Here is a 24,285-nt window from a genome sequence, read left to right as displayed (position 1 = left end):
AAAGAAGAAGGAGAAGATTGATGATGATGATAACGACGTTAACGCATTTATATATCACTAAAACAGTATTTTATTTAAAAAAAAAAATCATTGTTCTATCGTATCACATGCATTAGTGTGTTTTCAGAAAAATACGATTCGACTAGGAAAAAAAAATGAAGAAGTTAAGAAATAAAGAAATAAAGAAAGCAAGTAATAGCACAAAAATGATAAAAGAAAACGAACTTAAAAAAGAAAAAAAAGAAAAAAGATAAGTATAAGAAAAAGAAGAGAAAGATGATGATGATGATCATGATGATGATGAAGATGATGATGATAAAGATAAAGAAACTGTATTGCCTAATACTTATTAATCCCCCCGAAATATTCACTGTATCATATACTTCTTTCGAAAGTTGTGATTTGTAACCAAACTGCAAAATAACGACCTATTTATACCGCTATCCCCGAAATGGTAGTGTCAATCTCGTATTTTACAGGGTAGTTATACTTAATTTTTATTATTATCATTAAAGTAGATTCGCAATCGGAACTGAACTTATTACTATTGGCCATTGATAATCGAGTCGATGGTCTATGTAAAAATTCTTCCGATTGCTATCGATGTATTAGATTTAAGGAATGATGATTATGATGATGATGATGATGATGAAAAATAAAGTAAAATAACAAAAAAAAATGTGAGAGAGACAAAATGAGGATATCAAGAGATACATTGAGCGAGCGAAAGAGAGAGAGAGAGAGAGGGGGATGCAAAAAAAAAAAGATGATGAGAGAGTGGGACACGTAATTCGTACACATCATGTATATGTATCGTTTAATTGTCCATACGAATAAACTGAACGATTAAGTACTCGAATTATATTTTCAATTTATTTATTTCAGGTACTTTTTTTTAAAAAAAAAGAACGAGAGATTGAGAGAGAGAGAGAAAGAGAGGAATGATTTAGGAACAATTCACAATATCCATTTGATTTGTCTCATCGGATCATGAAATTTCAGAATCAACACAACCATTGTCAAAAGTGATATATTTTTTTGTTTTTTTTTTGCTATCGATACGCGTCAAGCTTCAATGATGCAATTGCAAGACATTGACTACACGATGCCGTTACGAAGTCCGTTCGTTGCAAAACCCTTGACTCGGTTCAACAACCATGGGATACGAATATAGCGCTTGCTTGCTACTCCTGACTCCTAAGAATCGACTCTTAGAAATGTTATAATTTATAAATAGAACACGTGCAACGTGGAACGCTAATAAACCGTCTGCCATTGTCAGCTTGAGGTAACTGATTTATAGAAAGTTTGTTTTTCTCTTCGATCTCTGTTAAATAGAAAGTAAATGATTTTTCTTTTTTATTTTTTCGAATTTTTAATCTGTTAGAAAAATTGTCGTAAATTCTTTACACTTGACGTTTATTTTGCTAAATAATTAATTATATTAGATTACTGTCGAAAATATTAAGATTTCTAATCTTTCAGTGTCTCGTTTATATTAACTCAAATAATATTATACAATACTTTCTCTCATTGTCTCTTAACTAAAATTACAGTTATAATTTTAAAAGAAAAAAAGAAAATCTTTGACCCATTCCTGTTTTCATTCTTCGTTTTTATAGTAGTCTGGAGTATAAGATTGCTCACCGTTAGTTCAAACTCTCCTCGACGATTTCGAAATATAAAGGGTGGAGGGGGGGGCAGAGGAAAAAACGTGAAAGGAATGTATCTCTACACGTGGGGTAATGTTTTTAATGGCGTTGGAGAGCAAGCTTTCTTGGAAATTGAACTTACGACCGGGTCGTCGATCATACCGGTACGATCTTAAACGCATGCGTTGTAAGTACTCACTATCTATGTTGAGTTAACCGTACACGTTGAAATCCGGAGAAATTCGTTCACCTTCTCGACGAAGAAGACGACAACGTCAACGACAATTACGAAGATACTTACGACGATTTCTATACGTTTCTTCAAACATGGCATATAGAAAGCTGTTTCGTCGAAGATGCAGGATAAACTGTAAACGAACGAATGTAAGTAAGTACTCTTTAGAGAACACTTGTTTAACGGGTTAAGAAGAATCCTATACGGAAAATCGTAAACTAACGATACGCGAATGCGAACGGTTCTATTTTTAATAGTATTAATTTTTAATTATCTAACAGGCACATATTCATTCACCTAACCGAACAAACTTTTTAAGTAGAAATCAGAGAAAAATTAGATGAATCAACCTGTATATTTATACATAAAAAATTATCTGGCGTAGTTTATAAGTATGGAATGCACTTGCTTACAAATGTTCTATTCTCTTTCTCTCTCTTTCTATTCGTTTTTGTTGTTAACGATCAGAAGGGAACGTGCTTACCTCACGATTTCGAACGAGACTGTATATATCGTTTCTTTCCTTTCCAGAAGACAACATTTCTCTTTCCTATTGAGAAATATCTTTTTCATCTTGTTAATTCCCTTTAAAATCGAATTGAAATCGTTAGAAAACAAAAAAGAAAAAAAGAAAAAATAAACAAAAACAATCGGAGAAACTTTGATCCCGTTTTGTAAATGACGTGTTAACGTTTTTCTTAAAAGAAACCTTACTTTCACGCCAATTTTATCCGCGCATAAATGCATACATTTGTTCGACATTAAAATTCTTTGGAAAAATGTAATAAAATACATTTCTTTATAATATAATGATGTGTTTCATTTCGATGACACAATTTAAAATATACACTTATCAAAAAGATCACCACAAGTAACCGATTAAATGTATTACAAAACAAAATATCACTTTCCAATCTAAACACGCAACTATTTATTTTCCATCATGGAATTACGATAAGAAATGCACAGAACTCGTATTGGTTTTTCACTAAAAAAAATTAAAATGTTGTTTTAATAAATCATGAAATAAAAACTTGTCATTCAATCAATTAATTGGCACAATTTGGATGTCACAGATAGCGTTTTAGTTAGAGTGTGGCAGACAGGAAGGGAATTTGTCAAATAATTAATCGAATAGAAGCCAATAGCATACATCAAGTAGCTAGCTAGCTAGCTGCGTTAGAGTGGTGCGTGTTTGTTCGTAAAAGAGTACACATTCGTGCGTATAACACGCGTCAGAATACTTCGCGTTTAGCATTAACGGTTGTTTCTTTCCACGCGACACAAGAGAAAGAGGCTTGCCTTGGTATACCCGAAGAAACTTCTTCCAGTGTCGGTACTGACTTTAAAAGGGAAAGAGATACAAACGTTTCCGGTCTTTGGGGAAGAGTGAACATCTGTTCTTGTCGTTAGCGTGTTATTTAGTATTCTTTCTTATCCACTTTCCTAAATTATTTCATATTTTCTGTGTAACGAAATATAATCGTTAATTCATAATCCACGTGGTTATTTCAATGTTAAGAATATTAAAGTGTGTGTGAGAAAGAGAAAAAGGGAGAGAGAGAGAGTTAATGAGAGAAGTGAAAAAAGAAAAGTTTTTTCATTTCGCGAACGACGACCCTGACGAAGAAAAGGAAAGGACGTCCTCGAAGAAACGACGAAAAGAAAATCAACCAAAGGTAGATTCATTCAGGACTATTTTCAAAGTATCATAGTATCCGTGTGAGCAGTAGTGGCTCGTAGCTTCAAAATCGTGCTGGGGCTGTTGCAAGTTTTCAAATATTCAAATTATTGTCATAAATTAACCAACGTATTGTTTAATGTTTTTTATCAGTTATCTCTTGTTAAAAATGATTGAAATAATATGATGAATTCTTCTAGTCTTATTTTAAACGAGAAACTCAATAAATTTCTCCTTGATGTTCGCATGACTGTGGGTTATTACATTATTAGCTTGCATCTCGCCATAAAGTGCATACAGCATTCTGTGCAGTTAGTATCTTAAATGTTATAAGATGGATTTTTCTTATTTTTTTAATAAGAAAATTGTATAAGATATATTTTACAAAATTAAATATTACAATTACATATAAATTCATTTTATTATAATAAATATATATTTATGTAATATGAGAAAAATTAAGGGGTGTTGTAATTTCGCAATATACGCGCGAGCCGTCCCTGTATTTGTGCACGTGTATGTTATATTCGATTTGGTTCCTCACGTTTGAATTTTATAGCGTTCTTTCAACCCTGTTTTTTCACATTCTTTAGCGGTCGTGCGTGTTTTTAAATTACGACGAGGTGGATACGCGAAAGGTGCTTAACATTCTCTCCTCTGTCCTCATGCAAATTTAATCTTTCTTCTTTGTTCGTTCACGTGTGTTTTCGTATATGTGTATGTGTGCGCGCGCGTGTATGCGTGCAGTATTTTTTCTCATTCGAATCGTATCCATGAATTCAAGGATAGAAATATCGTACTACGTTACGACGACAATTTCTCTTCCAACTCGTATAGATGAATATATTTTATTAAAAATTGGCAATTTTCGTTTGAAAGATCGTTATCGAGACTACCGGTATAATTAATTAATCCTCCGAAGTGTAATCGAGAAGGTACAAAAGCGTTATATTCCATCCACATGTTACCCTTGAAACACTGCGTCTATTCGTTCGAATCGTTGCACACATGCCTTTCATTAAATTCATATTTCTATTGAAAAGGTGCGAACAAATATTCTGTATAATATAATATCAAAATATACGAATGATAAATTATAATGAATTATTTTTATTTTTATCTAGAAAGTAATCGAATAATATCCGTGATCATTTCAAGTGATCCCCAACTATGAAACAAAACAGACAATGACGTGAAAGTGCATACAAGACGCGGAACAATTCTGTTTCTCTATTCGTTATTCGTGGGAGTAAAAGGCTTGTAAACTCGTTGAGTGCACTCTAACTTCCGATCTTATTGCGAGATTGCGTGCGAAACTTCTCTTTGAGAGCTTCATTGATTCCGTGACGGGAGAATGCGATGTTATTGCACCTGCAACTTAGCTTTGATTAACTAGTCTACTCTCTCCTCGTACGTTTAAACGATCTACATAGATATACGAACGTGTCTTTATTCGATTAAACGAGTGATATTGTTCACATTAGAAAAACGCACGATAGAATTAATGCATGCATATCATGAAAATGCTCGTTACTTTCACAATAATTTAGATATTGAGTTCATTTTCAAGCTTAAAAAACGTAAGAAAGTATAAATCAACAAGTTGAATGTATGCCATGGTGGTATGCAGAAATTAATCCAATGTACAATATATCAAATAGTTTTACTATTTAAACTTTAAATTTAATATTTACAATGTGTCATACTTGTTGGTGTTACAGGTAAGCCATGTAATATCAACGTGACACTCAACGTGTTGTATGTGCATGCAATGCAAAGAGATATCCATTTTCATTGACCCAATAAATGAGAAAATTATCTTAAGAAAAAAATATCAAATTTACGAATCGAGTCAGTGCACAAAAATAAAACAATAAATTCGCTCTATTTGATAAAAAGTAAGAAGATTTAACGATATGACACATAGACACACTTTCGCCGAAGTAGATTGGTTTTACGGTCTACTAGATAACTCACCAATGGACTACTTACAATCATTTCTTTCTTATTTCATTCCTATTTCTATGTATGTATATATGAACGTACAGCATATCCAACAAATCATAGATCAATCAAAAAAAAGGTAATAGAATAGAGGTCATTTTCAATAAAAAAACAAATCATTTCGATTCCCCGTCGTTTTCTAGTTACACGTGTTTGTTTCTTTTATAATTTAAGAACAACCTATTACATTATTTCATTTATTTCTTACGAGTTAAATCTTATTTATCTTAAAAATCAGATCCACATTATAAAGACATGTAAACGAATCTTCTGTACGAGATTGAAACTAATAAACTAATAAAATATACTTAAATTAAATACAATAAATAGTTACAATTATTTATAGCATGTAAAAATAATTCCTAAACCCAAAATTAATAAAAATGATCAAAGAGAAAAAGTAAGTTATACAATTAAAGTGAGTTTAGACAAAATTTAATGGAGAATATGGATTGGTTGAAAGGATCAATGAATTGGTTAAATGATTGGGAAATTTTATTAGTGGAATTTAAATTCCTAGAATTAGAATGGAATTATCCTCCTGGTGTCAGAAAACTCACTGAGATATAATGAGAATAAGATTTATTTCCAACCTATTGAAATAGTACGATGTGTACCTGTAATAGCAATATTCAATATACATGGAATGCATAAAAGTATTTTCTAGATACGTTTCCGTGAAAGATCGAGAATGTGACAAATCGAATCCCTCGTAGCAATCGTCCTTGCTCCAGACAGCTTCATAAACGTGCCCTCAGTAGTTTTGGGGAGGGAGTAGAACGCGTCGTGCTGTGTAGAACCGGTAATGACGTGAAAGTGCATCCACGAGTGAGCGAGCGAACGGCAAGCGAGCAGTCCTCTGGCTCCGTTCTCTCTTCGTTCTGGACAATCTCCCGGCTCGTGGCACAGACTCCGATTTCATCGACTCCAAGAGAAATTGGCCGTTCCTCGAGCACGAAAGAACATACTTCATCAATTGTCTTCGAAACACGAAACAACCAATACCACAGAACTATTCGTCGAGCTTGTTCTCATCATTTTCAGTTTGTTTGTTTGTTCGTTCGTTTGTGTGTTCGTCTCGTTCTCCTGTTTATTTGATTATTTTTCAATCGTGTTAAAACTGTAACGTACATCGGTTAGTATCGTTTCACGTCTAGCAGCTGGTCTACCGGTACCGTCTCTATCGTGCACCTGCATCGTGCCCTACAACCGGTCCGATCTTAATGGGCTTTCGCACGGGCCAGTGATTTTTAATGGACCTCTTTCGCTACTCTTGTTAATTGGGTCAAGTACTCGAAAGTTGACGCTGCCGATTCTGGGACGCTTTTCTTAAAACGAATTTCAACGAATGTCCTTAGTTATTTCGAAGGATTTCAAAAAAATAACACAGTGCTCTCTCTTTCCTTTGGATCCTCAATATTTCTCAGTGAGTGAATACTTTATTTCAAAGTTTCTTCCTGTGTACTTCATTTTTCACGATAAGTACTTTCTCTTCTTTTAGACAAATTTGTTTAATCGAATTTCGGTTAAATGTATAATTTAAGACATTCGTTTTATATTTGATTTCTTTTTTCCCTAAATTTTTACATGGACGAAAAAAAGAAAGCATGAATTTTTCTCGGATCAAATTTAATGCCAACAATTTCGTTTAGTTTACGTTTAGTTTTTCTCGAGCATTTTGAATAAAAAGATGATATTAAGATGCCGTGTTAAATCGTCTCATGGTCGACAGTGTCAAGAACCTGCACACGCATCTAAAGTTCCGCGAGATCGTATTACCGTATTACTGTTTACCACGAAGAAGATACACACCAGTCGTTGGTCACGAAGGTGCCATCGAAGTACCTAATGTTGTTCTTTTTCCTTATTTTTTTTAAAAAAAATTCATCCATTTATTTTATTTAGTCGAATAATAATAGAAATTTCGCATGTATAATTTACAGTACGAAACAACACCCCACTCCTCTCGTTCCACCGGACGTCGTTTTCTTTTCTCTAAATTAATAAGAAAAGAAAACAGGATCGTGAGAAGAAGCAAAGCGCAACGGCATCGATTCGATCTGCTTCCTAAAAGGATTTCCACATTCGACGAAACAGAAGAGCAAGGTGTTTGGTGCAGTGCGAATCGGAGTATAAAAACGTATGCGCATAACGCATTAGTGTTGGGTGATCGAGGGGAAAAATAAAAAAAAGAAGAAAACAAATAAATAAATTAATTAATTAAAAAAAGAAGAAGAATAACAACAACAAAAATAATCAAACAGAAATTGGAAAATTAAACGACGCGATGAGGTTGATGATTTCACCTAGGAAAGAGGACCTCTCGGAGGGACGTTGACGAAAAAATAGAAATTCCAAAAGGATATAAAACAAAGTGAAACGATTTTTGAAGATGACCGTCACGATGGAACACAAGAGGAAGAGTTCGTGGGATTCAAAGGTGAGAGACACGAATCTGGCACACTTTCTACGTTCTTTCAGTTGCTTATTCTCTCATTATCTATCTGTGTTTATGTGCATTAGAATGTTTTTTCTTTTTATATTTTTTTTTTTGGTCTTCTCTCTCTCTCTTTCTCCGTTCTGTAAGAGATGCGCTACCAACGTTAATTAGATGCTCGGATCTCGTGCGAAAATATTCCTAACAGTCGTCTGCGAAATCGTCGTCTCGGAAATGCATCTTCTGTTTCTCGTGAAAGACGTAAAACTTGGAGCGCGGAAGCGTTATTATTGAATTTTACGCCAGCAATTTTCTTACGATCGTTTCTTCTTTTTCTTCCCTCTCCCCTCCCCCTCACCTTTCCCCCTTGTCTTTTTTTTATATATATATATATGTATTATCCATATTACCTTTCGTGGAATTCGCGAAAGAATGGGTGTGGGAAGATAATTGTAGCATTTAAATAATTTTCATTCAATGACGACACACTTTTTTTAATATACCCGTTCTTGTTTGCTGAAATAATTGTGCGCCGATAATAATTACAACCAAGTAGGATCAATTTGAAATATAATAGGAAAGGATTTATTTTACAATCATTAGTATTACGAAATAATGAATGTGAAATTGTTTTCTTTTTGGAAACGAGTCTAATTGTAATTATCAGCACAATTCGTTAGGATTAACAGGAGTTACAGAAATGAATATGGTTGCATGATTCGTAATTAGATTTATGAAACGATGTTACAGTTAAATTTAGTTGATATTAGCAGTTAATTCATTTCGTGCATACCACAATAATATAATCCATTCGACGTCGTATTTATTTTGTCATTAGCGTATTGTATCGCGAATAGTTAGAAAACGTGTTGGTCTATTCCGTGTAAGAATACTTCGAGGAATTTATCTATAAGTTGTCACCCAAGACTAGCTTTGGTAGAGACGTTTAAAAACTATATTTATTCGTGGAGACGTAAACCAAGCAGGGTCTGACCTTCTAACTAATCTTTTGCACAATCCTGAGTCTCCGTATTTCGCAGGGAAATGTCAAGAACAAAGATCAACGCTTTCGTAAATCTTACTTATTTTCGAGAGTACGTTTACTGCAAAATACGCATAACTACATTCCTTTCTCGGCTATATTTTTTCTTTTTCTTTTTTTTCTTCTTCTTTTTTCCTTTAAAATTAAAGTTTTACGCGTATTCGAAATTCGAGATGATTAAATTAAATTCTACGACAATTTAGGTAAGAAAAATAACGAACAAAAGGGTTAATAGAATCTCTTGTCTTCGTTCTATACGATCTGAAACGAAACTACTCGTCCTGGGCGCATATTCTTTGAATTATTTCTGCGGTCTCGCGGTTTCGACTCAACGGAATTAGATATACGCCTCGTAATAAACTTCGACCGAACTCTCCTCGTGCGTTCTTAACTTCTATTGACAATTACTATTACGAGTAGCAATAATCACGATTGGATGCAAATTGTTTCAAAGAGATTTCAATTTACAAAAGTATCCTCTTTGAATTATATAGATTAGAATATTTTCAATACATTTTGAAGGAATCCTAATACTTTTGAGTTTGAATGTACACTCGAGACCCCTTAACAAAAAGTCAAAAGAGAAATAACCAAAATTCTTGATCCAACCTAAACCGATATGTTAGGGTTCCCTATCCACCACCACCACCACTACCAGCACTACCACTTCTTCATCGTGAACAAATAATTGAAGTAAAAAAAAAAATTCGAATCTCTCTCTCGCTTCTCTTTTCTTGGAAACCTTAAAACGGTCTCCGAAACCTTCTATCCGATCGACCTTGTTCTCCATTGACCCTGAGTGAGTATAAGAGCGTGTGTTGAATACCTACGCACTCGCCGCGGGAGCTTTGAGAAACGAAGAACTAGGCTGACCGGAATAGAAAACGATGCGTTAACGTTGGGCTGGGTTGTTGGCTCTCAGTTCAGTTGGGTTGGGTTGGGCTGTCATCTGTTCTCTTCACGATTTACCGTTAAACCTCTTACCGACACTCGATCAAGCCGATTGACATTCCAAACACCGAGACGAGGAATTGTCACTCGTCGTTTGTCAGTATATCCCCCTTCTATTTTATTCTCAACAAATCGACACAAATTATTTACCAGATCCTGTTCTACGTATTTCTATAATCATCTACCTACTCCCCTTTTGATACGATCATTCACCTTTCAATTTATTCCGTTCTATGCGGAAATCGTTACGGTAGTAATGAAAGTTTATTACGGTTTTTGGATTCGATTGAAACACAAAAGAACAAGTATTTTATCCAATCAACATTTTTCATCGTAGTCCACTACTCATTGCAAAGTAGTTTCTTTTCTCTTCTTTTAAGGGGTCTATCAGATTTAATCTAAAATTCTTTTTCTCGATTATAATCAACATACTCACGTACTTACGTATAACTTCAGAATTTTGAACGAATGATGAATGTTAGAAAAGACGTGTTAGTTTTTTCCGATAAGTGGAAAGTAAATACTTGCGTTTATCCCTGTTTACTTTGTCTAATGATTTTTAATTGGACATATTCGTGGAGAGTGGTGTTTTCTTTACGGTTCTTTTTTGTCATTCTTTCTTTTGGTGAAGAGGGGAAGATAGGGGGTGAAGAAAGCATTATCGTGTTTACTAGAATCGAAGCATTGGACCGAGAAGGCTACGGGTTTACGAGTGTCGGACGCTCGTTACATGCATACACGAGGGGTGAGGGAAGAGGAAGGGGGGATGGAAGCGGGTAGAGTGTAATTTAAGGCGAGCAAAACTTGTTCCTAGATTCTCGTTCTTTTCGAAAGGCAGCCTGGTGTTGTTTGGAGTAACGGTAGTAACAGTCAAGTAAGTCAAGGGGGACTCTGGCTGAGCCAATGGGACACATTAGATTTTATTTTTTTTTTGTCATACCTATTCTAAGTGACACTAATTTAGAGAAAGTTTGACACTTTGAACTCGTAGTAAATAATTTGATACGTTTGCAAGAAGATATTCTTACTTCGACGAATTGTTCTTCGAATGTATTATCTTGAAATTTGGAGAAATGATTAGTATTTATTCGAAGAGGAGGAAGGTTCTTAAATCTTAGGGTTTCCGGGAAACCGTGATGGTTCGAGTCGAGGACGAGACTTGCATTCGTTATTTGTAAGTCTCGAGTCGTAAAAAGTTCAGAGGATGACGTCGAGTGAGTCGAGATGACTATGATAAATGTACAACTTCCGTAGGGTGAAGTTGTTTTACACCAAGCACACATATCTTTTTTTTTGCATATTACTCTATCATATTTTTTAAGTAAACATAATGGGATATAATTCGAGAAATATTGTAATTAATCAAATCCTCATGTTATTTTCCATTATTATTTAGTGACGAATTTTTGTTCGTTCGAAGAACTCTCCCAAAAAATTCGAGCTTCAGTTGTTTTACACAAATCGAGAGGCCCGGGATTCGAACTCAGGATCTTTCGCATACCGAAAGAACGCTCTACCACTTGAGCCACGAAGACCTGTACATTTTCCATTATTTTTTATTCAATATCAATGAAATTTTAAAACAATCTTATATCCCTTTCCTTTTTTTCTTTTCCTGTTAATTTATTCTTTGTTTGTGTCCACTTGTGGAAGAGGGGAAGAGGGATAGGAGGGGGTCAATGTGTTTATAAGTTAATCGATTCAACGAACTTTCACGAAAGTCATTAAGATGGGAAATAAATCGAGCAGGATTGAATTTTTTTATCTCGGCCTTGAAGTCATTGACCGTGTCCATTAACGGAAGCATACGCGTATCTCTTAGTACGTTTAGTTTCTTAACACTTTAATCTATTTCTTCCATCGCTAGATACTAGATTCTCCACTTACTGACATTGAAATCTACTTTCGAAAAGGAGACCCTCGTGATATTCTTCTTCTTCTTCTTTTACGTCGCATTAACGCTCGAAAGTCAATGATTATTTTACAATTGTAATTGCCAATTTGATTTACGATTAGCTGCACAGTTTGCCAAGCTTTCCCCCGATCACGAAGTTTCCTCCTTGAATACATTTTAAATACACTGTCTATCGGTTGATTCGAAACATCCAACTTTTCCCAATCAATATTCCCTATCATTATTTTAATTACTATACATTTTTTTCTACGTTTTCACATATATTTTCTTATTAATATATCTACTTTTTACCAATATATTTTGATAAATCCGAAAAATTTAGATTACAAGGGTGATTTGTTTTAGTTTCAATGACCTAGATTGCGAATCGTTGTTTGGGAAACGTTGAATTATGTTATTATAAATCGATGAAATTATGCTCTTAATCTAAGTTAAATCTTTTCTTTATTCGGTAACGTCTTTCGTCACGAAGAATCCTTTCTTTTGCTGAAGATCAGGTCACATGACCTTTTAGTTCTATTACGAGAATCACGAGATACCTTGTTGTTTCTTGTAATAGAGATAACTGGTAAAATATCACACGGTTCCACGTATCAAAGGAATATTATGTTTTTCTTAAAATACCATTAGATTGGATAGAGACAAAAAAAGTACTAATTTAATAATTAGTAAATTTGACAAATACAAAAAACCATAGGGGGACTAAATTTTCGATCGTAAAAGTGTTGAAGCATTTGATCGACCAATGATAATCGAAATCGCGTAAACAATTAGAACAATGTTTGCATCGGAAGCAAGTTTAACAAACATTTGTTTAAAAGTACGAATCTTTGTTTTTTTTACCCGATCAATCAGATTAATTGTAGTCAATAAAATGTTTCAATGGTATCTTTGAATCGAGCAATTACAATGCTTCGTGCACGAACTTTCATTGGACTTTCGTAATATGTGCAACTATTGTTCGGCAAAAGAGCCACCTTTGGATCGTTAAACTTATTACATAAGATTTATACAAAACTCGATTGGCGGTTTCTCGATCATAGAACTCGATCGGTAGCGTTCAAAGCTCTAATTAAAATTATATCTATCGTCTAAACGAAAAAATAAGGGGTAGACCCCGTTCATAAAGTTCGTGCTCTCGATATCTCTCTCTCTCTCTTTCTTTTGGAGAAAACAAAGTTCGAGTCAGAAGATACGAACAGAAACCGTTTTACCGGTATGTGTAGTTAGGTTACAGTCTAGTAGATTTTCAGGTTTGCATTTTTGCGATAATATCATGTGCCGATTTCTCGTTAATCTTTCATTTTTATTTTTGCATGAAAAATATATTCAAACATACACGAAATCGTGATACAGTTTTTATTAATCTATTAGAAATAAAACTCGTTTAATTAAATGGGATAATGTTAATGACCTTTTCCTTCCTCGATATGCAATGGTTACTTTTCTATACCTGCCAATCGATTATTTTATAAAATTCGATATTTAAATAACGAACATAAATATCGTATCACGTTACAACGTACGGAAATGATCTAGATTCTAAATTGTAATAGTTAAATAAATAATCATTTCCGTCAAAAAACAACAACAACAAAAAATTTTAATACTGTTTCCGTTTATTTTTCAAATCTCGTAACGCAAGCCTCTAGTATAATAAACTGGCGTGAGAAAATCAGGGTTCTCCTCTCACAAACGTTATATTCGTTTCTCCTTATACTCGTTTATTCGCTTTTACTTTACCGATTCGAATCTATTACATTCTTAACGATATTCAAGATTATTTTGAGAAGGACGAATATCTAATATGTGACCTTTTAAATACGACAAAAATTTACTTCCGTCCATAAATCGATGGATTGCAAACGTTTCGCAAATAAATAGAAAGAGAAAAAAAACATTATCAATAATCCCACAACGACAAATTTATAATGAAACCTATCCTAAGCTTGCGGCAAGAAACGTGTTAATAGAATACATTAACATATTAAAAACTATTTAAAAATAATATCTTTCAAATATATGAATCCTATATAAAATCCACGTATAAAAGAATTTCTACGAAGACTTTTGAAAAAAACATTTTCACGGATGGTTTTATCAACCTATATAATAGAAATGTCATTTTGTAATGTTGAATAAAAGGTCAAGTAAAAGAGTATCGTCCTTGGAATCGAATAGAAATCGTCTTTATTAAACTTCCACGAAGGAAGAGAATGCATTTTCCCATAGACTGTGCGAGTCGAATAAAATGGATCGAAGTCGAGTAAAATTCGTGACATTTCGTTTCAACAAAAGGATGATAAAAAGAACTTTAGAACTAGCCCACTCATCATCCTCATTATCATCATCATCATCATCATCATCATTCGATGGAAAGAAAGGTGCGATTCTTCGGTTGTTACCGCATGTACACCATACACCATACCATAGAGCGTGAGCCAAGCGTAACATTTGAACAGGGAGGCCTACGCCCTCTCTCTCTCTCTCTCTTTCTCTTTCTATATTCATGTATGTGTGTGTGTATGTGTGTGTTCGTTTATCTATTCGTCGCGTGGGCTAGATAGAGAAGGCATTAGAAAGAGAAAGATTCATCGCGAGTGGCGAACGTACATTGCACGCGCGTTTGCACAGCGACGATTATACGGACGCTTACTCTCATAGATTTGCAACTTAGGTATTAGGAGAGAGAGAGAGAGAGAGAGAGAGAGGGTAACTATGCTTCCGTAAATCTACTGGGTTGTTCACAAACTTCTCCTAGATTTCAGCAAATTCCGATAAATTATTATCAAATTATTCTAAAGCAACACATTTACGTGTTGTTATATTTTTGTCTATATAAATATATAGAACACATTATATTTTTTTAATTGAGAGATATATACAGCGTGTAAGATTCGAAATAAATATTTCAAACACCTTTTACTACTGTAGATATGCAACGTTTAAATTATTGCAATGGTAAAACTGACGCGTCATTTTGAAATAAGGTTGAGTGTTATCGTAGAACACGTGTTCGTTGAATTATTTTTTTGTTTGTTTTTTTATAATTCCTATTCACTTGTGAACTAGGTCTCACGTGTTTTGGATACACTCTGTATGCACACATGCATAAGAATAAAAAAATGTATCGTACTATACTAGTATACAGGTATTTTACAGTAACCACATACGAGAGCTTTGCATGTGTCACGACACACGAGCAAGTTTCGATCGGGTCGATCGGTTTAAAGCACGGATATGCGCTTGCATAAGCTACGATTCGGACAATTACACGGCTAATCGCATAATTACAGGCCCTGCCGCTCGTGTACGTTACGAGGCGTTTCCTGCTTTCGTGATTCGCGATTATTGTTCGATGCTAGTGAGAAAAATAATTTTAACCGTGATGAGCAAAAAGTAAGCCGAATGAATTTTCTATGAAGTATAACTTTCATCGAATTGATTTTTTCATAGGAATAACAATAATTTACTTTTTTTTAATCTCAAGATACGAATCTTCATTCATTTCGGGATTAGACGCGATAATTTTGATATTTCATTAATTATCCTTTCTCTTTAATTGAAATCTTCTTTCTTTTCGATAATCGATATTCGCAGTATTATTAAATACACTACGATTGCACAATTTTCAACTTCTCCGTAGTAGGAAGCAAAAGAGGATCATTTAATACGATTCGTGTCTACACTGGGAACCTCTGTAAATTTCTTTCGAACGAAGGAATGAGAAAGAAGAATTTCGTCACGCGCCCACGTCGCGCTACTTCTCTTCGATGTCTTCCACCATTGCATTTCGATTTCGTAACGAAAAATTTCGCTATAGGGTATATACTATATATATATATATATATCTCGAGGGAGTAATTTAAGATGAAAATCATCGGTAACGTTCTACATTTCATTGGTTACCTCGTAAATTTATCTTACATCCTACCGTAATTTATTATTTCTTTCAACTATGAAATACGTATACATGGTGTATATGTCGGATGCAGCATTTACATGGGATTCATGATTCTTCGTTTGTTTGAAAAAAATACCTACACAATATTAATTAGTATCGTTTAAATCGTGAAATTGGTCTTTGTATTTTTTCGTAATAATCATTTCTGAAAGTTTGACACGTCATCGGAAAAATAATACAATCCTGCACATGTAAATAAAAATACACACAAGCATGCTTGGACATTATTTATAAAGAGATCATAATAACGAAATATCCTTTGAAGAAATTTCACAGCGTTGTTCGCGATCATCCGCAGATCTCGGTGAGCACGGTTAGCACGAGAAGATTCAGTCGAGCTGGTACACCAAGTTCCATCTTGTCTTCGGACAGCGACATCAGATTCACGAGGAAACTTGGTGGTCAATATAGATGTGGTTGCTGCGTACTGGCTGCCTTCTTATTCTTCCTTCTATTTTCTGGCGTTTCAATATACCTCGGCTGTAAGTATATTATCTTTATCTTTATCATTCATTTTATTTTTCCCAACGAATATGCATCCTTTCTGTTTCTGTTTCTTTAATTATAACCACCCGCATAATGCTATACAATTTGTATTTATTATTTATTAAAATTCATTGCATCGAAATAAAACTAAGTACTCGAATGTTTCAAATATTCGTGGTCGTTGGTAATTAACCTAATTTAAATCAAATAAAAATCTTCGTAACAACGAACCAATAAAATATTCAGATATTCGACAATGGTTCAATTGTTGATGAAAAAATAAATGAAGATACTCGTTCGTTTTCACCGCTTTCACCATAAAATCCGATCTTGAGAATAGACGAGAAGCGTCTAGTAGTCGAACGAAAATCTGCAATTCCTGTCGGTTATAGTCCTGGCCCGATGCGGTTTAGAAGGCATGAAATTACATAGTCGTCAAAGAGACTCTCGTCGCGTTCCTCGAGCGAGAAACCCTCTCGATGAAGTTTGCGTTCACGGTGTCTGAACCTCTTACGAACCGCGAACTCTGATCGACGTTTCCTTTTGTTCGAAACAATTTAACATTTTCCTCCTTTACGTTTGCACGTACTTCACCTTCAAATACTATCACGTTTGTTTCATCAAACGATCCAAAATGATCCAACAAGAAAATGTCTTAAACGCAATAGAGATCCCATCATTTTGCAAAAGAGAAAAAGAAAACAATTTACTAAATCATATAACGATTGGTTAAATTACGCAATTATTAAGTGTCGGACTCGTGAAGTTGCATGGAATTAATTGAGACTCTTGCGTTGGAATAAGTAACTGTAAAGTTACACCGTGTGATTCTGAATGATGCTATTTAACCCATAATACGCGACTGATTAAAAAGTCAATTCACTTTCCGACTCGTCTTTAGAACAATCGGAAGAAAATAATTGTTTTAGAGCGTACGGTAGATTCATGGGAATCGCGTCAATTAAAAATATATTTAATCAACCAAATTGAAAACAAGAAGGAATTGAAGTAACACGTTGGATTGATCGAAATGTTTGAAAGAATTCAGAAGCAACGTGTAATGAGGAGTTATTAATGACGCTTACGTGTTAAAGCAGAAACGTGTCGATAAACGCATTGTGACGAGGGCATATAAGCGTGTAAAATATAATAAGAAGAAGAAGAAGAAGAAAAAGAAAAAGAAGAAGAAGAAGGTGATGCGGCCAAAGCCCATTGAGGTCTTTCAGCACGCAAACATAACGGTCTGACCGAGTTACCGAGTCTTCAAGGAAGTCATGAGTAGTCGTACGTTTTGATCGAGACTGCTTTTTCTTTTTCTTCATCTTATTACGACTTTATATTGACTAGAGAACTTCCTGTCCAGGTTAACTTTGCAGAATTCCTTTCCTGTAAAGTACCCTCAAGTACCGTTTATTTCAAATCTACATTTGACTCAATAAAGACTGTTCCAACATTAATGTTAATAAATTCCTGTTATTTATACTTTAACTATTAACAAGGAAATCATTATACTTTTACAGTCATTAAATATATTATATTTAATTATTTAAGTTTTTCCCAGGTATAAAACAATTCGAGAAGTAACATAACAACTCAAAAATTATATATTAAAAGAACATAATTTTATTGCTGCACAAACCTAACAGTAAATATCATATTATTTTCACTCGTGTCAATAATAAAAGATAACAACATTAATGACTAATTACCAAATTCCTTATTACTTTTGATTAATACAATTCTTGAAGCTAAACTTCTTTTGGCGCGCTTTTTTCCGTAAGTTAAACATAACCTAACTTTGTAAGTACAACTCTGTCTCTCTCTCTCTTTGATATGAAGATGTTAACACGTGCTAAAAAAAAAATACGTAAGAAAAGAAAAAGAGTAAGAAGGAGGACATTTGATTTAACGATGAATGAGAATATATCTTATGCGTGGTTTAACCAAGAATCACGAAGGATCATCATCTTGGGTCCAGCAAGGTCTTCGAAGTAGTAAAAGGTAACGGTCTGACCGAGTTATCGAAGTGACGCGCGCCTATGACCACTTCTCCTTGCTCGACCTTAAAGTGGAGGGGTAGTGTCCTTGAAACATTTTGATACTCGTACTTACAGAGAGAGATTCCCGGTACGAGAGAGTACGCGTGTAGTCAGGATGATGGTGAGAGTAAGAAGAGGGTCGTCATAAAGAGAGGAGGAGGAACACTGAGGTTGACTTTCAATACCGGAACTCGTACAACGTCGCGTCATCCTTCCATGATTTCTTTTATTATATATTTTCATTTATTCTCGATCGATTATATTTATATACATTTCTGTTTTCTGTTAAAATTGTATTGTAAGTAAAAAATTGATTCTAGTAATTTATAATCAATTGGATGAAGTATTATTGTAATTACGAGTATTGAATTTTATAATCAGAGAGAAAAGGGGATTTCGTTCTTATTTATTTTATTTATTCCACGTAATATTTTGTATAAAAACTTTCCAATCGAAAAAATGGGCTCCTTTCTGATGACCAGATTAATAAAAATCCTAATCATTTGTTTAACAAATTACCGAAGTGCAGATTAATCATTAGAAAACGCGTTCGTTTAGTTTTCGTTCGCACGTATTTTTCTATCGACGACTTAGGTCTAAAAATTGTATGGTCGACTTTACTATCTCGGATATCGAACGCGAAACCGCATCGTAGTATTGCCGTCGGGAAATTGATTGCAAAATAAGGACTGACTTCTTCTTCTTCTTCTTCTTCAAAAAAAAGAGGCCTCTCTAACAAAGATGAAGGAAAAATCGTTGACCGAAGTTTGCGGTGAAAGGTGAGTCTCTTGGACACCGTGTAGCTGCGGGCACCTGCGTGTCCTCGATTCTTTCTTCTTATAATCTCATCTCGATGGTGGCCCATAAAAGAAAATTAACTTTGTCTTCGCGCCATTAAATAAAACACCTAACGATAATCCGTCATTATTTGATTAGAATCAAAATTCTAACAGAGAAAAGAAAACTGTAAATATTCGTACAGACAAATTATAGTATTTGAATTAAAGAAAAAATAAATAATACACGAATTTTTGATAAATTACAAATACAAGAGTTAAAATTCTTACGTTGAAATAATATACAGAAAAATTCCTAGTTTCTCCTGTCCATACCGTAACGCCATTTTTACTGTACAACACCTACAATTACTCGTATACTCGTTTATTAATTTTTATCAATAATTTAGAAAAATAAAAGAAAACGTGAAAGAAAATATAATTATAGGTTCGTAAGAAAGCAGGCAAACTTAGAACGTGACTCCGTCTCGTTTGCGCGTCTCATTTCCTTAATCATAGAACTATCTAATTATGGTAATTAGTAAGTAAAGCATTTTAATAGTCTCGGAAACGATCCTTTCGGAAACCTATAATAACATCATTTGGGAATGGTTAATTAAGGATGTTGTTGTATGATGTTTCAGACACGTTCCTAACGTCGGAATCACCAGCGGATCAAATATTTTTAGCAACTTTCCGCGTTACCGAGGGAGATTACTTTGCATTGGAACTGGCAGATCCCTCTACCGAGGCATTTCGCATTAGATCGAGAGAATATCGCGATCGGATCAATCTTATTTTCCGTCGTAGTTGGCTCAAACTTTCATTTCTCGCATCGGATGTCTTAGCACTCGACGGGTAAGTCGTTTTCAATAATTATCCCTTCTTTATCGGATACAATAATTGACTATTCTGTTTTCATTCGAAACAATAAATATACTACGTTGAAATTTGAACAAAAATATATTATAATAAATAAGAACCTATACATCACTCCCACGTTTGTGCCCGATATTCCAGATTTTTGGTTTAAAGCGAAAAGCAAACAGATTACTGGAATTGCGCGTAAATCGAATAAATAAATCGAACAGATGGGGTTTCTTCCGAACGGAATAATTGAAAGTCAACCGATGTTCTTACCGAGATTTATCTCGCCTCGGTACTAGAGAAAACCTTTTCACGAACCCTCTCCGCTATTCTCTCGACTGCTTTCTTGCGGCTCATACATAAGCAAACGCGACGAGATGTGCACTAGGAAAGAACGAGCTTTGAATGCCACATTCTCTCTCATCAATTATTTATTCTCCTGTGTATCACATCAAACGAATACAGTAGCTATACATTTTGTTCGAGTACCTATAGTTTTGCAATGTGCGAAATATTTTCCAACTGGAGTAAGAAGTGATGAAGGAAGGGTTGGGATTTTAAATTAGGACATGATTTCTCCCAATAATTGGAAATTGGGAGAGAATCAAGGCTCGCGTGGGCAGGGTCGCATCCCTGAAGTAAATTCTGTTTCTGTTGGAATCAAAAACAGAATCTACCCGCTACCCCTAAATCTTCTCACACACATATACATTTAATTTTGTATTATTTTTAGGGTGGAAGGTCGCGACTTGGTGGTTCATTTCGACGTCAGATTTGATCCACGATATCAAACGATCACCACCAGCGACGTGGTCGACATTTTATCGCGCGAGATCGATCCTAACAGTACGAAATATTTATCGAATTTAACGATTGACGCCAAAAGTCTCGAGGTTCAAGAAAGTTTAACAGCGTTAAACGCACAAGTCAGCTTGCAAACAACGATTTCAACGATTCCTCCAACGACAACAGCACCACCGCCAAGAAGATGCAGTATTTTGGAATTATCTTACTGCAAACATCTTCCATACAACATCACTTCCTATCCGAATATGTTGGGACACCGTTCTTTGATCGATGTCGAGGAAGACGTTATTGCATTTAGGTATTTTGTTTTTCGTTAACGCGTTCCGTATCCAATCGATCGCATACGTTCCATTTTTTAACTTTCTACACACACGCGGCAAAGGATTATGATATTGTTAACTTTACATTGGTTACAATAATTATTACAATTACGTATATATCTTGAATTTTTTATCAGGGAATTAGTAGACGCCGAATGTTATCGTTCGGCATACGATTTCGTCTGTCAGGTTTTACAACCTGCCTGTCTAACCGGTGAACCCGAAGATATATTGCAATTACCCTGCAGAAGCTTTTGTCGAGAATTTTGGAACGGTTGTGGAAATAGACTTCCCGACAGGATCAAACGAGCCTTGGATTGTTCCAATTTTCCTGAATACGCTGACGTTGGTAGTTGCCGACCAAAACCAGGTAACTCAATCAGGTTGTCTTTCTCGTACGAAAATTCATCTAGATAAGATAATAATTGTTCAATCGTTATTTTAGGATGCGTTCAAACGCTTCAATCGAAGGCCCTGTCGCCAAGAATTTGCGACGGTGTGATCGATTGTCCGGATTTGGCTGATGAAAAAAATTGCGCATATTGTCGGGACGGTTATATGCACTGCGGGGTTGGGAGAACTTGCATTCCTCAAAACAAACGTTGCGATGGTAAAATTGATTGTCCAAATGGTAGTGACGAAAAAGATTGTCGTGAGTACAAAAAGAAATTCATCCATTAAGATTGCGTGTTCTCTTTTTGTTTAACAATTAATATAAAAGATTTGTTTGATCTTTTTGCTAACAGTATCATTGTCGCAAAGTGTACGAGCAGTTAAATCCCAGCCATGGGATACACCCCATGCCGCAAAATATAACAGCGAAGGTTACGTTGTTTTTAACGAAAAAGGTACAATCGGTAAACTGTGTACGGAAAATTTGAACGCCACTATGCCATCGACAGAAATGGAAACTGTACTTCAAACTGTAGCCAATTCTCTTTGTACTTTATTAACATATACGTAAGTATAATTATTGTATTATTTCCTAAATATAAGATTTCATTTAGATTTGGATTTTTATATTTCGTAGCGGTGTCCAATCTGTCGAGGTAAGAACCGATGAAGAAGAAGACGTTCAATACGTTCACATGGAAGATCCATCGGCTACAGAAATTACGTTTGTTAGGGCACCCTGTCCAAGTAAAGACGTCATGTACATCCGTTGTTCTGAACTTGGTACGAAATACGAATCACCAACAACATAATTTATCTTTTATTCCATTAATCGCGTAAATACAAATTTGTGTATCTATCGTTTCAGAATGCGGAGTACAGGCATTACGAAATAAAGGTAAACAGGGTCTAAGTAAAATGGCAGAACCTGGTGATTGGCCTTGGCACGCGGCACTTTTTAAAGAAGAGGTTCACGTTTGCGATGCCACTTTGATTGCTGAAACTTGGTTACTCACTACTGCTTCTTGTTTCCAAGGGTAATTAAGAATAAAATTAATTAAACGTATACGTGTAACTGATCAATTGTATCGTGACGAAAAAAATGTTTACAAAATATTTATTTAATATAGACAACCAAAGGCAGAATGGTCTGCCAGATTAGGCACAGTACGTCTTTCGAGTACTTCACCGTGGCAACAGGAACGTAGGATTGTAGGAATGATTAAATCTCCAGTTGAAGGAAGTACGACTGTTCTGTTAAAATTGGACAGACCTGTTACCACTTATTCGGATTTTGTCAGACCAGTTTGTTTACCATCTGCTCAGGATCCACCATCGACCAATGCATCTCAATGCAATACTCTGGGTTGGGCTAGAAATCGTAAGTCATCATTATACTTTTTAAAAAATGTAAATCAAAATTGCGTAACAATGTAAATATCGTGTATCGGACAGATCGAAGGTTTGTGTTTGTTTCCTTTTTCTTTTTTCCTTCTACGAATACTTTCACATATGAAGATAAAGTAAAAGAGAAGGTTGTATAATGAATGCAAGTTAATTTCAATGTAACTACAATATGCATTTCTACGACACGTTAGATAAACGTGTACATTGAAATAAGTATGAAACGTAACCAACTGGTATACTTATATAACTAACATGAATTAAAATATACTTTCATGTATGATACAAAGATACTTGATTCTAGAATGCAATTCAATCGTACACATTGATATACGATTTTATTTGTTAAAAGAACATTTATACAGTTTTAAAACAAACATATTTTCTTTTTTTATTTCTAGGTGATATGCTTCAAAGAGTACAACTGAGGCATAGTGCGATGGAAAAATGTGAAAACATAAGCATCGCATCGGTCAACAGCGTTTGTACCGAACCTGCATATTCGGTGGATGATTGCAATGTAAGTTTTTATTTATTTAATATTCCTATTTATTTGCATCTGTATTTTTAAACATTTTATGTAACTAGTTTAAAAATAGATGCTTATAAATTGATAAGTTATTAATATATTTTCTTACGAAATACTGACAATTCATTTTTAAAATGTTTAAAAATACTGACCCAATGAAATAAGAAAAAAATAATATCTCGAATATGAAATTTATTAGGAAGAAGAAGTTGCTGGTAGTCCAATGCTTTGTCTACAATCTGCCAGTCAAACTTGGGCACTAACAGGAATTGGTAGTTGGCGAATAGCTTGTTCTAAAGCAGGCGTTGAAAGGCCTAGATTGTATGATCAAATATCTTCTAATATCGCTTGGATCAAATCGACGATTAGTTAAATACTCACAATCTTTACAAATTCAAAAGTAATTAACTATGATATCTATTCGATATGAAAGTATTTTATGTTTGTTTGTTGACGAAACAGTAAGTCATTTTAAAAATGAAAACAACGTACACGTACTGAAATAAAAATTGTGATAAATGTGTGCCGGTAATTGTAATAATAACTGTTAAATTAAATCAACAAAAAATATATATTCTAAATTTATCCTATGATTTATATAAACGATTATTAATTTTTTGTCTCTATTTTGTTAAGTATCAAAACTGCTCTTCAAATTATCGGCACAAATATTTTAAATCGTGAACGATATAGGATATATATTTTTTTCTATTTTGCATAATTCGAACATTTCTTTTTTTTTCTCACTCTCTCTCTCTTTCTCTCTCTCTCTTTTTTTCTCTT

At 34.4% G+C, this 24,285-nt stretch overlaps 1 protein-coding gene across 6 annotated transcripts; it reads left to right on the top strand.

Annotated features, from left to right (window-relative positions):
• The first annotated feature begins 255 nt into the window (after positions 1-255).
• Positions 256-24,015, top strand: LOC122522580 (atrial natriuretic peptide-converting enzyme). Of its 6 annotated transcripts, none has more exons than XM_043643775.1 (13): positions 256-1,288; positions 1,626-2,036; positions 16,180-16,363; positions 19,827-20,040; positions 20,783-21,154; positions 21,314-21,546; positions 21,622-21,828; positions 21,923-22,136; positions 22,207-22,352; positions 22,438-22,606; positions 22,700-22,950; positions 23,375-23,493; positions 23,702-24,015. In XM_043643775.1, exons 2-13 carry the CDS (start codon positions 1,980-1,982, stop codon positions 23,873-23,875), a joined length of 2,340 nt encoding a protein of 779 aa, XP_043499710.1. In that variant the 5' UTR covers positions 256-1,288; positions 1,626-1,979; the 3' UTR covers positions 23,876-24,015. The 6 variants fall into 6 exon arrangements, with proteins under 6 accessions (XP_043499710.1, XP_043499709.1, XP_043499708.1 ...); XM_043643774.1 differs by having other exon boundaries at positions 1,623-2,036; XM_043643773.1 differs by having other exon boundaries at positions 256-2,036.
• The last annotated feature ends 270 nt before the right edge of the window (positions 24,016-24,285 follow it).

This window comes from Polistes fuscatus, unplaced genomic scaffold, assembly GCF_010416935.1.
Source record: "Polistes fuscatus isolate 324 unplaced genomic scaffold, CU_Pfus_HIC Scaffold5, whole genome shotgun sequence".
Taxonomy (NCBI): domain Eukaryota; kingdom Metazoa; phylum Arthropoda; class Insecta; order Hymenoptera; family Vespidae; genus Polistes; species Polistes fuscatus.
This window is presented reverse-complemented; position numbering and strand designations above follow the sequence as displayed.

What these genes read in the sequence shown, in the direction of transcription:
- LOC122522580 (XM_043643772.1), top strand. Translation starts at nt 7,965, where the DNA reads ATGACCGTCACGATGGAACACAAGAGGAAGAGTTCGTGGGATTCAAAG. An exon ending in AGAGTTCGTGGGATTCAAAG is followed by an intron (nt 8,013 to 16,146) that starts GTGAGAGACACG and finishes TATCCTTTGAAG; the next exon opens with AAATTTCACAGCGTTGTTCG. An exon ending in CATCCGTTGTTCTGAACTTG is followed by an intron (nt 22,353 to 22,437) that starts GTACGAAATACG and finishes CTATCGTTTCAG; the next exon opens with AATGCGGAGTACAGGCATTA.